We start from the raw sequence: 16,769 nt of genomic DNA on the forward strand, positions 1-16,769 counted from the left end.
CAAGCTCACCAAGTCTTAAATAACAAGTAAATAAATAAATTTGATGCTGTTCAGTTTATTTGTACGTTTTCCAAAGGGAAGAAATCCTGATAAAAGAATCAGTTCCAGTACTTCATATGGAGTCCGTGTTCCTCAGACATGAATACGCACTCCATTGCCACTTTCAAGATGGCGGCGACCTAACGTCGTCTACGTATTGGAGGTCCTTAAGGAAAGCGGAACCAAAAAACCGGAACCCGGGTGTTTCCCAGATCTTCACTTCCTGTTGTGTTTTTCTGCCTTTCAAACCAGGAAGATGGATTTGTTGTCGAACAAATGGATTGTATATTTGGCATTATGTCTGTTTGTCGGTGGTAAGTTGAATTGTTAGACTGTCGAGTTTGTGGCGCTTTATGTCTAGCATTAGCTGAAGTATGTTTGTCTTTTATTAGATTAGCTTGGTATAGTTCCTTGTGCCGTAGCTAGCTGGATGCTAGGCTAGTTAGCCGTAGCAACAGCTGCACAGTTTGTCTTTCAAATCTCCGTTTTATGCAAGTTTAGGAATTGCGTTGAGGGATGGGGGTAATTTTAGTACAGTTGCGTTCACATAAGACTGAAAAATGACCGTATTTTGTCTTGTCAAAGGTCAGAGTTGACTTTTAAGTCAATCAGAAACAACACTGAAGTTTGCTTTTGTTTTGGCACACCGGCAAGAGGTTGTTTAGCCGTTTTTAAGAAATCAGAACCACCTTTCAACTGGGTCTAATTCAAAGTCCTAAAGTACGTAGAGTATTTATACCGGATTTATGTAATTCTGCAGTAAACAATCACATTCCGGCGAGTACCGTACCGTTTGTGAGCTGGGAAACCTTTTTAATCTGTTTATGAAAACTCAAAAGGGCCTATGATCGAGGCTAGTCTTATAACTGAAGGATGTTTATTCTGTACAGAACAGAAAACATTTGTGAAGTTTGAATCCTCAATAAAGTACTTGGATTCATAAAATGTGAATTGCACGGAATACGTGTTACTTAAAAGATGTATTCATGTCATAATTAACATGAATACATGTAAAAGTAAAAACGTCCTACTTTGCAACTACTTTAATTAAATTATTTAAAAATATGATTTCTTCGCTGACAAGTCCTGCATTGTAAACTCACAATCTTGTATATTTTTATTTTTTCAACATTAAATGCAGGTTCTTCTTCTTGGCATTGCTAACAAAACAAACTATTTTGAATTATTTTAAACTATATACAATTTAAAATAATTCAGTTCAGGTTTGACCATTTTGTGATTTTATTTCTACATATATTTTGAACATTAGTTGTTCAAAGATAGAAAAACCCTTTAATGAATCGCCGAATCAGAAACCAACTTCAGCATGGTGACTTGGCATCAGTGTGACTGCTCGTGATTTTCCGCAGAGCTGAGATTCACTTCCACGATTTCAAACTAAACTTATTGTACTTTTTTAAATTTTATTTTAAAATACAAAAATCACTTTCAGAGAGTCAAGGCGTGTAGTGTTGCGAAGGAGCAATTTATTCCATATTTTCAATTTACAAGATGTAAAATAATAATAATAATAAAAACAAATCACTAAATGTTGAGCAAAAGTCATTTTACTGCCTCTTTAATTTTTTAAGGTTATAAACTTTGCTTAAACTTTTATCTGAGGTATGGACGTCATTACGCAGTTTTATGCCTGCTGAATGAATACACTTTGTTATTAATGGAGAAACATTATAATATACATTTCTGAACTGGCTGCCATTTCTTATCCAGATTAATTTAATCTTGAGTTCTTAAGGACAATTTTTATTAGTAAAAATCTCCTTTAGATTTTAAAAGGACATTTTATTTTGTTGTTGTGATGCAAAATTGATTTATATCTGGACAGATGTCATCTTAAATGTAAATAAATGGTAAATGTTTTTAGAACAGCTGTAGTTTTGAAGCTATTTCTTCAAAAGTAGTTAAAGTTAATGTGGATTTATCTGTTTAATTGTTTTGAGGGGGAAAAGGAGGAAAGTAATGTCTTATTGTACTCTAATCTGGAATTAGTTTGTAATTCTAGTTATTATTCATCACTTATTGTTGAAAATATTCATCCATCTTTGCATCCAGATGTTGTTTCTGGCTCCATATTTAAAGCAAAATCTGCCATAAATTTACATTATATCTTTAACTTTGATCATTGTAGTAAAACAATGACATTTTAACAAATGTATAATAGAGCATGTTAGTTTATCATTTGGTTTATACATTTTCCACAACTGGTTGTTTCAGTGATGATGTCTGAAAAAGTGAATTATCCGTGTTAAATATCAAAAAAACCTCTGAAAATAGTCTTCTATAATACATATAAATGTAAACTTAATTTTAGGGTTTTCTAATGATCACTTTGTGTTTTTTCTCTTTGCAGGTGTCAGTTGTAATTCAGTGGAAAACAAAATTTACGTCAAGCTCAACTACACTGTGCCGTGTGTTCGACTTCTTAATTCAACCCATCAAATAGGCTGTCAGTGTGAGTATAGCGGCACATATATGTGGCTTTAGCTGCTTCTGACATTCAAAATATATGCAGCTTTTTATTTTTCCACCACATAAAGTTGTTGCAGTTTATTTTAAAGGTGTTTTGTCCACCTCCTTATGATTTGTGCCAGTAATTATGGAGGTAATCATTGCTACTTCATTTTCTTTATGGTTTCGCTCTTTGACACCAACAACCGTGTGACTGTTGTGGATAGAAAGAGCGCTGTAAAGGTTAAAGGTCATAGCAAAACACACATTCCTGCAATATAAATATCCAAGGATCATAATCTGATAAACTGTTCTTTCTGTGACAAAAACATCCCCAGAATCGATGCATATTATTGATTTTTTTATAGTAAATTATTTGATGTAGTTGAAGACCAAGTAAATTTTCAGGATGTTTATTGTTGTGTTTCTGTTCTGTTGCTGTTACTAATATTTAGTTCTGTCCGTTTAGCATCTTTGTCGGGCGATGTTGGAGTGCTCCATGTGCTTGAGTCAGAAGAAAACCTGGACTTTGTGCTTCGTAGTGGCCGCAATCCTCCTTACATGGTCATCATGGAGTCTTCACTCTTTACCAGGTACGGTTCGCCGGTGACCCGTCGCCAGAGGGCAAAGGTTTATGAAAATGATTCATTATTAAAACTGAAAACTTGGTTTTCCAGCTCAAGGTTGGAGCTTTAAAACATTTATAAAAGAAACAGACATGACACTGTGATAAACATGAAGGAGTCTTCATGAATGTTCATGACTGTTGACATGAAGTGACATGACTACTTTTAATGCAAACTTGCATTGAAAGTAATGACACAATAAGCAATAAATCAGTTAATTGTACGATAAATTAAAACAAGCTCAATAATTTCCATTTGCATGATTTATTGCTTTTCTCTTTTCTACCAAAAACTGGATGATAAAAAATCTTCAGTCTGGTGTTTTGGTCTCAATTAGTACTTTATCTGAAGGATAACATCGTTTACAAAGACTTCATAATTCACTTTATTTTTTGTTTCTGTTTTATTTATTTATTTTGGATATTTAAAGTGTTACCAAACTAATCTTAGGTACACTAAAAAAAACAATAAAAGTCTAAAAGTAGACGGTAAAACACAAAGTATTCATCTTTTATCAACCATGTTTTCGCTTTAATTCAGTTTTATAGTGAATACAAGCGCAAATATCTGGTAGTTCTCCTCCAGAACAAATTTTAGTGAACTTATTTAGTAAACTTTGCAATAAAAAAAGACATTTCCAAACATGTATTAGGAATAAAAAACGAACGAGACGCATCCTGTATATATAATTTAGTTCCCGTGTTGAACTGTCGTCCGTCAGATCCGTCATGATGAAGCTGAAGAACGGCTCCGGCAGGGTGGCCGGCGTCGCTGTGGTGGAGCCCACCTCCAACCCACCGGACGGCTTCTCCCCTCACACTCGCTGTCCCAACGAGAACACAGGTGGGTCGGACGTGTTGCCATGGAAACGGAAAAGGCAAATTGTCAAAGCAAAACCGATTACTTTAGGTTGAGTTCTTGGGATCATTTTGTTTTTTGTTGCAAAAGTTCAGAAGAGATGGAGTTCCAGTACTTTGCTTAGTGTAAGTTAAGACATTACTCTTTTGCAGAGTTGGGTAGTAACTGGTTACATTTACTTGAGTGATTTTATTATGAAGTATTTCTACTCTTGAGCAAAATTTCTGGATTTTCTACCCACTGAATGAAAAACAAACATGTTTTAACCAAAAACTCACCAGGCGCAGACACAGTTAGGATAATCTGGATGATTTTATTCACTTTTCCCCCTCTCCTCCCAGGTGTGTACTCGGAGAACTACGGTCCGGGTCTGGCCCACTGCAACACCACAAAGTGGAATCCCCTGGGCAACGGTTTATCCTACGAGGAGTTCGACTTTCCCATCTTCTCTATGAAAGACGACAACGACACGCAGCTCATACGGCAGGTAAAGACTCCAACAAGTAGCTCATTTTTTCTTCATTTCATAGCTATTCTAATGTTGCAGCACAAAATGACTTTGATCTTTAATATGTTTCACTGGGACAATTTTAGCATAAAGAAAAAATGCAGATGTTGCACAGCAGCAAATTGTTTATGAAAAACAGCAAAATCCAAATAGTTTTGATCTAGTTTCTTGTGCAAATGTTTTAGTACGGTTGAAATAAGACAAACATAACTTAGAAATAATTTTTCAGCAAAAATAGGAGCTTGTTTTAAGTCAATGATTTCTTAATATTGATGGAAAAAATATTAGTTCTAAGTGAAATAAACTGCCAGTGGAACAAGACATTTTCATCAATATTAAGGAAGTATTTCCTTAAATGAAGCTCATATTTTTGCTGAAAAATTAGCTGTAAGTTAGTTTTGTTTTATTTCAACCGTACTAAGATATTTGTACTAGGAGCTACATCGTATTTCCTTCTGTGTGAGAAACTACAAAGAAGTTGTGTTTTCTGTCTGCTTCCTTGGGAACAATGCCACAGTTTGGTGAATGTGTTTGCTTCTCTCCGTTCTCAGTGCTACATGGATCACAACCGTCCCGTGAATGGCAGCCACCCTCAGTACCCTCTCTGCGCCATGCAGCTTTCCTCCCACATGTCCGCCGTCACCAACACGCCCACCTGCATGAGGAGAAACAGCATCAGCTTTAGCATGAGTAATGGTCAGCCTGGTAATCCCACAGCATCGCAAAAGTCAAAACAATAGCTTAAGTACTCTTTGAGTACCGATATGTGGTTGTTTTGAACTTTATTGGGCATTTCCTGGATTATTTATTCATCCTAAATGCTGTGATACGGTGAAAACATTTCATTAACTCGATTTATTGGTGATTACTTCTAATCTATTATTTTTGCTTGCTTCTCCTGTTAGAGATGGTGTGTGATCCTTTGAGTGACCAGAATATTTGGGCCCCTAGTAAACCTCTGAACATCACACAAAATGGCCACAAGGCAGATGAGAGTGTGATCATCGTATCAGCCAGGGTGAGTCTGAAACACAATAAGAAAGACTTTTACTTTCTCAGAAACTGCCTGCTGATTCTCATGTGAGGGAAGCAGCTGCTGTCACATGACTGCAAGCGTAAGCTAGTGAATACTCTTGATCCAGCGTCATTTCTGTACATTTTTCTCCTGAAAAGACAGAATTTTCTGCAAATGTGTTGTTGAATTCACCTTTGAAAACACCAGCTCGTCTGGAAATATATTTTATTTTATTCCAAAAGGGGAAAATAAAAGATATATAAAAAAAGAAATTGTGATTGAACCTTGCATTACAGCAAAGGAAGGTAGATTTATTTCTGTAGCGCATTTCAGTACCAAGATGAATCAAAGTGCTTTAAATGATGAAAATGTAAAACAATAAATAAAAAAGATTTAATTGCAGTAGCAAAACAAAGAAATGAAATAAAAAATTGGAATAAAAGTTAATTTAAAGAAATAACCTTGAAGTATCCCAGAAGACATTTCTTTTATTTCTTAAAAGAAATGTATATTTCTTTTAAGAAATATACATTTCTTATAAGAAATGTATATTCTTTTAAGATTCAAGATAGTCAAAGTCCTACATTTCCCAGAATGCAACTGATGGCAGCTTGGAGTATGTTTTAAATAAACATGGTAGAAAATATATAATTTTCTCAGCGTCTAATCATGTTGTGTTTGCTTTTTTACATAAACTACACATTTATGTAAAACAGAAACATTTATGTCTTTATATGTCTTCCTCATATCCAGAAGATTTTCTCTATTTTTGAACTTTTCATGTGGGAGTTTATAGCCACGTTATCAGCTGATAAGTTGGAGAATAAATAAATGAATCAGCTGATTTTCCTCTTCTTTCGTGTCTGCAGCTCGACAGCAGGTCCTTCTTCTCTGAGATCGGCCCCGGGGCGGAGAGCGCGGCCTCAGGCCTCATCACTCTGCTGGCGGCGGCTCACGCTCTGAGAAACGCCACGCAGGACGCTCAGCTGGACCGGACCATCTTCTACACTTTCTTCCACGGGGTTTGTTCACTCCCCGTCTTTAACAAACACCAAGTTGGATTTACTTTCTGCGTGTTAAACTGTCGTTTTACTTTAAACCCAGGAAACGTTTGACTACATCGGCAGTTCGAAAATGGTTTACGATATGGAGAAAAATCAGTTCCCGATAGATCTGGACAACGTCCACTCTGTGCTGGAGATTGGACAGGTGCGTTTTGGAAAGCTTGTTTTTTGTCCTTCTTTATAAGTTGTGAGGCAAAATAAACCAGTTTCTAATTCTACATGTTTTGTTTGAACTCCTAAAGATCAATATTGGTGCTTAGTGCTGGGTGATATGGATCAATTATTGTAACGATTAATCTATTAATCGGAAAAAAAAAATCTAGAGATATTCATTTAACCATTTAAGCCTTTTTTATACAATATTAGAAACGCATTAAAATATGCAAATAACTGTTTTTAAGTAAGAAAATTAACATTTTATTGCATAAAATACAATAACTGAGCAATTAATCATGATTAATCTGAAATTCGATATCAGTATCTATCACAATATTAAATAACTATTTTTGTCAGTATTTAATGTCTCTAGAGTTATTAGGTGATATGTAAAGATATTAGAAGGTTATTTTTGATTTTAGAAGGTTATCGTGATCAAACTTCATACAACTGCTTGGATAAATAAAAGAGACATATTATTTTTAAACAAAAATATGAACTCATAATGGAAAATGGACATTATTTATTATCATTATTAACCTTTAAGTCATCAGAAAATCAAATTGAGTTTAAAAATCTCTTGCAAGAGAATCCCAGACAATATTGGCTCAAATTCTTTTACTTATGCAAAATAAAAATATTTGCATTCAGATATAAATGTTAAATATTTAATATATTTTTATAGTTTTAACATGCAGCTCAATCAGGGTTTTAGATTTTTAAGAATCACAGCATATGCTCTTGTGCAAACTGTATTATTCTGACAGCAAAATTAATCCTGTTTTTGTAATAATCAAAAAGTTTTTCACCATTTACATTTTCTCCTGTTTGTGATGTCACTTTTATGTTATATTACTTGAGTGGCTTTATTTTTCCTTGTAGATAAAGTAAGTGAAGTGAATTTATCTGCAGTGATTAATTATGTTTAATCGTCTTTTCCAGGTGGGATTTTATTCCAGCTCCAACCTCTGGCTCCACACGGATCCGGTCTCTATGAGGAACAGCAGCATTCAGAAAGAGGTTTGTTCTACATTAAACCAGAAGTTTACATACGCCAAATAAAAACACACACATTTTCTTTCTCTTTTAAAGAGAAAAAAAAGCTTTGGTTCAGTTATATTACAGCTTTATTCGGGTATTATTATGATTTTATTCTCATATTTCGTTTAGTTCTTCTCAATTCCCCTAATAGTACATCATGGAAACCAGAGATTATTTCTGACAGCAGAAGAGAAACTCAGACAGCGACAGAAAAGAGTCACACCTAATATTTATAGTTATTGACGGGTTTCGACTCATCTGGTGAGTCGGTCTGCAGCAGCTCTGCTGTTTCACTGAGGTTTCTTTCATTCTGCATTTGCACAGTCTTGTTAAATTGCAGCAATTTAACACATTAATAAATGTGTTAAATTGACCCCAAAATGTTATGAAAACTAGACGCCTTTCTTAAAATGCAAAATTCGTTTTACGTTTTGGATCTAATATGCACATCATCTCTTTTCTAAAACCAAAAAATTGGATTACTTGCTTGATTTTAGTTTTCTTTTTTTCGGCTCGCAAATCGCTGATTTTGCCCACGTGACAAAAAGCTTAGACACCCCTACTTTAGAAAGTAAGGTAACTCTTTATTTGAAGGGGTGTGCATAAGACTGACATGACACTGTCATAAACATAACACCTGTTATTAACATGAAAGAGTCATTATAATCGTTTATAACGGTTATAATGAAGTGTGATTTGGTAAATAATGACACTCTTAATGCAAAGTTTACACTTTTCATGGAGTTTTCATGCAAATTTTAATGGAACTTTGCATTAAAAGTGTCATTATTTACAGAGTAATACAAAGTTTACATGTTTAATGGACTTTTAGTACAACTTTGCGATAAGAGTAAATATTTACAGAATAACACTTAATGACAACAGTTATAAACATTTATGAAGACTCCTTCATTTCATGTCAGTCTTATGCACAACCCTTCAATTAAAGTGTTTCTGTTAGTAAATGTGTAGATACAGAGATCACAGTTGGATTCCTCTTTGTTGATCCGCCTCAGGTGAAGAACCTGATCGACAACCTGAACTCGGCCGCTGTAGGTTTAAACGTCTCTGTGAAGGAACCCGGCGTCACCCAGCCGCTGCCGCCTTCGTCCTTCCAGAGGTTCCTGCGAGCCCGGCCGTTCCCCGGCGTCGTCATTGAGGACTACAACTCCAGCTTCTCCAACAAGTATTAGTGTTTTCATCTAGAGAACTCTCTCTCTTTGGAGCATGTTGCTGCTGCTGGGTTTGGTGGTGTCGGATGCTGATTTGTGTCTGTGTGCAGGTACTTCCAGAGCATGTTTGACAACGCAGACAGTTTGAACGTCTTGTACCCTCCGAACCTGACGCCAGAGGAGCAGCTGAACCACGTCACGGACACCGCAAAGGTCAGAAGGTTTATGACTCACTGTAGTTCAATAAAACACCCAAGTTGGACATTAAATCAATAACAGTATATCATGATAAACCTGTGATCAATATTAATAGATAATATTCAATATTTATAATATTCACTGAACTCCAATCCAGAACCGAAAGGTTTTAGCTGCTCAAAACCTTGTGCTCGCAGATCGAGGAATCGGCTCACTCACTCTTTGGTTACCTAGCAACAACCTGCTGAGTAACTGGTGGTTACCTAGCAACAACCTGCTGAGTAACTGGTGGTTACCTAGCAACAACCTGTTGAATAACTGGTGGAACAGCAGTTTAAGGAGAAACATTATAAACTGCTGTTCATTCTTTCATATGTTTTTTTCAATCAATCATTCATTCATTTATCCATCTACTAACTGTTTATCCATCCATCCATTCATCCATTCATACCAGCTGTGGTTGAGCTGCATCTATAATCTTAGTTTCTGTTTCTTCTCAGTCTCTGGCTGAAGTGGCGACCATGGTGGCTCGAGCTCTGTTTCTTCAGGCTGGAGGAAAGAAAACACAGATCAGCAGCATTAAAGCGGACGAACTCACGGTAAGACTGTGAACTGCATTAATGACTTAAAATACTCAATACTGCAGTACAAGGTAAATTCATTCATTTACACATTTACTGTTTATTTTATTCACACTTTCACAGTTTATGCATCTAAAACAAAAACTAGGTCGTCATTGAAAGTTGATTTATTAGTTGTGGATTAAATGCATTTCACATGTTTACGTTTAGTTCTAACAATAAATTGAACATAACTTTTTTTAATGTTTTAGTCCAGAATTACTATGCTTTGCATTCCAACTCTACAAATTATAAATAACAGTCCTGATGAAAATAAGGCACACCATATTTTAAATTCTAGGTTTATTTTATATTGAATTATTATTTTTTTTTTTCCACAAACTTTTCCATTCTGAAATATTGTTTTTTTACTGTTTTGTCGCATCAAACTAACTCTGGTATCTGACAAGTAGACGCACAATGAATATAAATGTTTTGTTGATATAAAATGACATTAGATATTCTCTTTAAGGCTTTTCTCATTTATCAGAAATGTTGTCACTTTGTCTCAGGTGAGCCGAATGCTGTACAGTTTCCTGATATCGTCGAATAACTCCTGGACACAAGAGATCGTAGCCCCGAAGGACATTGTTCATCTCAGTAAGTTAGCTTTGCTTTTGTTTTGTTTTTTAAACAAAAAATAAATATTTTTCTCTTCTTGAACAAAGTGCCTCAAAGTAATAATGCCCCTGGATCTTTTCACGTTTTGTCTCATTATAACCACCAACTTTTTCATAAGTATTTTGCTGCGACCAGCACAAAGTAGTGCAAACTTTATGGCATAACATTGCTGCCATAAACCCTGAGGATGTGCAGTTTTATTAAGCAATTACAACTGCACACTTGTTAATACAGTCGTTTCAATTTATTTGTGGGCACATGAACTCAAATAAGAGTAAAAAAGTGAATAACTGATCAAATTATCAATCATTTAATATTTAAAAATTACACCATCAGACAGACCCAAAATATTCAGTTAAGTGGAAATTTTGATATTTTAAGAATGAAAATTACAATAATTCATGTAAGTAACAAAAAATAACAAAGTCAGGCAAAAGAAAATGTTTCCAAATAATTTTCTTTCAATAAAAAACTTAGGAAACTTTAAGAAAAACTGCAGGTGTGCCTCTGTGTCTGGTGAAATTTTGTTTTTCATTCGGTGGGTAGAAGATCCAGAAATTTTACTCAAGTAAGAGCAGAGATGTTTCTTAATAAAATGTACATTTTTTTCAAAAAAAGCTACTCAGGTAAATGTAATTGAGTAACTAGCTACTGGCCAACTCTGCAACCAGAGCAGGATGAAGGATAACAATAAATTAAGGAAAATTAAAGAAAAAATTAACAAACTTTTTGCTTCCTTACCTCCTTATTCTTCTTCTTTTCTTTGAATCAGCATCACATTAATAAAAATAATAATAATAATAATAATAATAATAATAATAATAATAATATACGTCTTTTAAAACCAGACAGTGTACAACTCAAACATAAACAACACAATTTGATCTGCTGTCCCAGATGAAAGCAGAAGCCAATTTGGATCCTCAGTCACAACATAAATACACAATATAGATGTACAAAGTGCTGCGTTCACGGACCTGTGAATAAATGGAATGCCTGCAATCAGAAAGGTATGCGGCGTTTTTATCGCTTAATAGACTCCTCAGGGTTTTTGGCAGGAATGTGATGCCATAAAAATTGTGACGTAGAATGAAAATGGTTGAGACCTTTTTACCTATTTATTCATCTTATTTTTAATTTATTTATTAATTACTTTATTTATTTACTTAGTCTTAACATCCTAGTTGTTCTGTTTCTTTGAGATTTTAATTTTGTTTTTCTTTATTTGTGCACAATGACATTTAAAGGAATTCTGAATCTGACTCTGAATAAAATCCAGTGCAGCTCTTTCCTTTAAAAGTCACCAGATTAGTAAATAATTAACTTTTTGAGTTCCGATGTGAGAAAATGTGCAAATTCAGGGGTTAATTAATCATTTTCCAAGCCACTGAGTTAAGATACTTTGGATATTTATGGTGATTAAAACAGACTTTTCTCTCAGACAACAACACGGTGAACTTCTACATCAGTGTGGAGCAGCAGGCCAGCTTACCGACTATTCTGGCCAAGTACCTGTTGGCTAACCTGACTGGGAGCGTCGTCAACGTGACGCAGGAAAACTGCAGGAACCAGAAAGAGAGCGAAGACGACAAGGAGAGCAAGCATGTGAGATTAACAGCTGCTTTTATGCCCAAACGTTGACTTAATTCTGATAATTCTGCAGAAATCAAGTAAATTTAAAGGTTGGAGTAAAATTAGAATGACAAGAAAGGAAAAAATGTAGTTCTTAGGAATAACAATTTAATATAATTTCTTAGATTTTTTTTTTTTCTGCTAAACGAGCATAGCAGCACATTTATTTTACTTCCTCCAAACTTCTTCTTCTTCTTCCTTTAGTTGTACAACTACATCTGGGTTCAGGGCGCAGCGCTCCCTAACAGTACAGAGCGGGATGGATTCTGCGTCCGCTCCACGGTGCATTGGTCCAGAGCCATATCCCCGGCCTTCGAGCTGGAGAACTACACCACCAGCGAGTATTCGACATGGACGGAGTCCAGGTGGAAGGAAATCAAAGGACGCATATTCCTGGTGGCCAGCCACGACCTGGAGGTAAATCAGTTATTGATTTTTAAAAATTAACTTATTTATTGTGATGTAAACAAATCTGGTGAACAGACACAGAAACGAAACAAAATGAGCAGAAAGAAATCCAGAAACATCCCATTGCAGTCATTTATTCATACGTTTCATTTTTTAAATTTTAGCCTAATTTTTAAGTCCAACACTGCTGACAAAGAGGCTAGCTTTCTGGAGCTTATAGATGAAACTCATCTATTGTCTTCTATTCGGAAAGTTCTAGAAAATCTAGAAATATACATCTGATATTTTGCAGTAGAGGTTTTTGTAGGAATCCTGGACGTATGAGTCTGTTTCATATCACCTTTTCATTCAGGAATCTGTCAGAATCACCTGAAACTCCAAACATTTTCTGTCTGAGTCTTGACGTTTTGCAGCAGAACATACCTGAACTACCAGCGATAATGCAGCTCCATGCAATAAACATAAATCTGTCCAGATGTGACAGAGCCAGATCGTATTTCTTGAAGGCGTTTCAAGTCTCTGCACGCTCACCGCAGCATCGGGCCGAACTGAATCAGGGCCCCTCATCTGCTATCACCTCCTCACTTCAGGTGGAATTTTAAATAGGGACTCCTTGCACAACGTGTCGGTTAAATTTAATGAGTCCAAACTTTTCCCCCTCGGAGCAGAGAACAGAAAGTGGTTACCCTGCTCACAGTTAGCTTTAGTCTTTAGCTTCAACCGAAAACAATTAGAGAGATGAGTCAATTTACAGAGGACAAGAGAACGGTGACGTATTTATGTAAAATGACAGTAATAGGATGACTACACAGTGCAGTCCAGTCCAAACATCTTCAGTCTTTTGTTTATGTTTTTCATCCAAGCAGCCAGACTTTCTTTTAGTCTATTAAAATGATTTTAATCAGCAGGTCACTTGCTTTGACTTATTTTTAAGTTTCCAAAAATAAGGTGTTTTTTTGGAAACCCCTTATTTTAAAAAGGGTTTCCAAAAAGCTAGTGCTAAAGACTGGCTGCTTAACACCGATTTTTGTTTTTTTAGCTTTCCAGTGTTTGAGAATATATATTTCAGTGCCTAATTTAGTTATGTGATGTTGGCAAATGTTATGCTTGAAATTTTTATTTAAAATATGCCTCTTTTATTTATCCAAAGCAGTTGTATAATGTTTGATGACATAAACAATACAAGTACATAAATATCAATGGTATTCACTGTAGTACTTACTCCAGAACTAGCAACATTAGCTTAGCCAATGTAGCTTTTATGTGCTAGCTAAGATGGACATGTAGCCTACATGTTTTTTACTACGTGTTCTTACTCTGCCAGTCACCAGAAGCTTGTTATTCACATGGAGAGTTCGTAGTTCCTTTACAAATCTGATGAAAAATGGATTTCAGGCCCTGGAAGCTCCTCCATGGTGGAACACTCTTCCTGTTCAGTAGGTAGTGAACGACATCGTAGTAGAAGATCAGAGGCAGATTGTTCACATCGTCAGACATGTTTTCATTCTCCATATGGGTTAATCCTGACAGCAGACATTTTGTTGTTATACCTTTCTCTTGCACTTTGGTGAAGAGTGTCAATATGCTTTCCTTTTGTTGGTTCATCTGTGTTTGCCTACCAAAATGGCGCGGATCACTTCCTGTTCAGACTTCTGCGTTCTGGCCCTTCAACTTGAGCTCTTTCTCCTGCAGATGCTGACGCTCGGCGTGGGAATCGGCGTGCTGCTCTCCTCACTCCTGCTGACCTACATCATGAGCTCCAAGGCCGACATCCTCTTCAGCTCGGGGAGGGAGCCCACCAGCGCCACCTACTGATCCGCAGGGAGTCGTCTCCGGCCCGCCACCACTACACTCCTCCTCCTACTACTACAATAACCGCTAGTACTACTTCTGTCCCACGCAGACTTTAAAACTCAGCAAGCGAAGGTACACAGACGGCTTCGCCTCGGCTGAACTCGGGGCGCTGGTTCTGACTCCGTGTTCATGGACTCGCTCAGGTGAGGCTTGACGTCAGGACCGGAGTGGACCGGATGGATCTGGACTCTTCAGGAACAGGAAACACTGGTCGGGCACCAGCGGCGCCCTGTCAGTGGACAAGATGTTTATATTTCTCTGGAGTTTTGGTTTTTCTTTGGTTTTCACCTTTTTAATGTCGAGGAATGTTTTTGTTTACTGTGTCACGGGACCGGCACTAAACAGTGAGCGTGTGAGAAGCTGCCTGATTGATTTAGAGTAATTTTGAGGGTGTGTGTGTGTGTGTGTGTGAACTTTGGGGATTGCAATGGTATGTGCAATACTGTAGCTGTCTTCTGTGTAAATGTAGTTAAATTATCAGCTGTAATGATTCAAAAACCACTTTTTGAGCCAATGATTGGTTAGTAAAAATCAAATGTATGCTTTAAACTGACCTAGAAAGGATGATGTTAGGACATTTATACTGTTTATGCCACTACATGTGCGTGTAGTGTTTTATTTCTTTTAACATTCGGAGGGGAGAAGATCTTGATCCAGCTGGAAAAAATCTGGAAATTTTGAGTTTTAATACTGAAGATGTTCCTGGTACTTTTGCTCTGCACTCCCTTGAATTTCTCTAATTTTTTTTTCCAACAATCTTAGAATAACTTTTTGGAGATTTTGACCATTTTGTAGATGAAATGGCTGGAATAAAACATGCATTGTGAGATCTTGAAGACAAAAAAATAAACATTTGCTTCTCTTTTTTTTTTAACTCCAAGGCTTTGGTGTGTTTTTAATATCTTACATGTTGCAGCTATTTGAAACAAATCCTTTACGCTGATAGTGGAGTTTTATAAACTGCAGTAATAATACTGTGGCTTCTGTTTTACCACATAACCCATAAAAACTGGTTTGGATCCGTGTCGTTTTATTAGGACTTACAAGTTTTCCAGATTCCTTTATAACCTTATGTGGACACAGGATTCCCGCAGCCACATCCAAAGCGGCTCGTTAGCTAGCGGCTTTCGGCGTCGCCTGTTTACTTTAATAGGATTAATATTTTGCAAGAACAAGGCGGCAGTGTTGATGTTCTGCAGGGAAACGGTCACCATGACGACACAACGCTGCCCGGGTTGGTTAACGATTCAACAACAGACTCACTTTTGATACTTGGATCATCGTGTGTAGAAACTTCCTTGCACAGCATTAATGTTTTCTTAACCCTTTCCTCTCCAAAACGTCTTAATATTTTGTTTACAAACTGTCAGATTTGATCTGGATCAACAGTTTTTCAGGCTTTCTGAAGTTTTTTCTGTTGATTTTTACTCATTTTTGAGAATTTGTCTTGACGTGGCCCCTACTTTACATTTCTACTTCTAGTAAGATTATTTTAAGTTTTTCACATTAAAATACACAATACATCTAAACTTCAGCATATTAATGGGAAACTTTGTCAAAATCAAAATTCAAGTTTGACCCTCCTACATAAATAAATGTTGCAGTTCATTGATGATTGCAATACATTACATGAATAAAAAAATTAATGGTAGCAAACTTTTTAAAATTCATATCAAACAGTAATGAGATTCTTTTTGGCCAGTGAAGATAACACAGCATGTTTACTTAGAGTTGAGTAGCACATAATTTAGTATAAAAATTAGTAAATTAATAAATAAATGCAGCTGCTCTTTTATTTAGAAACTACCAAGCATATATAATTGACTAATGTGAATATAAATAAATGAAAAATACATATTTTCTGGCTGATATGCATTTATGTATTTTTTTTAAGTTAGAAAAAATATTTTCTAAAGATTGTAATTAAATAATTAAAAAAATAAAAATTTTGAAAGAAGTTAAAAATAAATTATGCTTTTCTTTTAAGCTAAAGCTTTGAAGCTCTCTGTTAAAATTCACTTAAGAAAAATATTTTATGTCTAATGCATGTGTGAAAGTATAACGATCTTCAATATTTTCTAAATATTTTTATTAAAAAATAAATTTAGAGAAAAGTTGAGAAAAATACATAAATGATGCTTAAACTTTGAAGTTCTTTTCAAAAATTGACTTAAGAAAAACAAAGTAGTTTAGTTAAAAGAATTGAATTCACTATTTTCCGAAAATAATCCATTTTGTTTTAAAGCAAAACAAATATTGGAATAAATAAATATTTTTATGGATATAAACTAATATCTAGCCAATATAACATAATATGTTGCGTTAAAGAAAGTGGGTCATTGGGGGCCCCACTCCCTAAACTTTATGCAGATATTAATTGTATTTCATGACGTCAAACTACGCATTCCTTTCAAATAAGGAATTTAACGCGTTGCGGTGGAGCAGCACCGTTTCCTGGACCCCGTTTGTCCCCTGGGGGGGGCGGTCA

General features: G+C 35.7%; 1 protein-coding gene across 3 annotated transcripts; it reads left to right on the forward strand.

Annotated features, from left to right (window-relative positions):
- The first annotated feature begins 238 nt into the window (after positions 1-238).
- On the forward strand, positions 239-15,161 carry ncstn (nicastrin). Of its 3 annotated transcripts, none has more exons than XM_007552003.2 (17): positions 239-353; positions 2,411-2,512; positions 2,978-3,101; positions 3,856-3,977; positions 4,334-4,479; positions 5,052-5,205; positions 5,406-5,518; positions 6,385-6,537; positions 6,620-6,724; positions 7,678-7,755; positions 8,793-8,962; positions 9,059-9,161; positions 9,647-9,745; positions 10,279-10,366; positions 11,829-11,992; positions 12,224-12,436; positions 14,120-15,161. In XM_007552003.2, the coding sequence occupies exons 1-17, from the start codon at positions 296-298 to the stop codon at positions 14,240-14,242; spliced, it is 2,115 nt and encodes a 704-aa protein (XP_007552065.1). In that variant the 5' UTR covers positions 239-295; the 3' UTR covers positions 14,243-15,161. The 3 variants fall into 3 exon arrangements, with proteins under 3 accessions (XP_007552065.1, XP_007552066.1, XP_007552067.1); XM_007552004.2 differs by having other exon boundaries at positions 5,052-5,196; XM_007552005.2 differs by having other exon boundaries at positions 5,052-5,190.
- The last annotated feature ends 1,608 nt before the right edge of the window (positions 15,162-16,769 follow it).

This window comes from Poecilia formosa, unplaced genomic scaffold, assembly GCF_000485575.1.
Source record: "Poecilia formosa unplaced genomic scaffold, Poecilia_formosa-5.1.2 Scaffold45, whole genome shotgun sequence".
NCBI classification, from domain to species: domain Eukaryota; kingdom Metazoa; phylum Chordata; class Actinopteri; order Cyprinodontiformes; family Poeciliidae; genus Poecilia; species Poecilia formosa.

Excerpts from the sequence above, each read along its gene's own strand:
- ncstn (XM_007552003.2), top strand. The coding sequence starts at position 296 with ATGGATTTGTTGTCGAACAAATGGATTGTATATTTGGCATTATGTCTG. Across the intron at positions 5,206-5,405 it reads CATGAGTAATGGTCAGCCTG|AGATGGTGTGTGATCCTTTG; the intron begins GTAATCCCACAG and ends TTCTCCTGTTAG. Across the intron at positions 8,963-9,058 it reads AACTCCAGCTTCTCCAACAA|GTACTTCCAGAGCATGTTTG; the intron begins GTATTAGTGTTT and ends GTCTGTGTGCAG.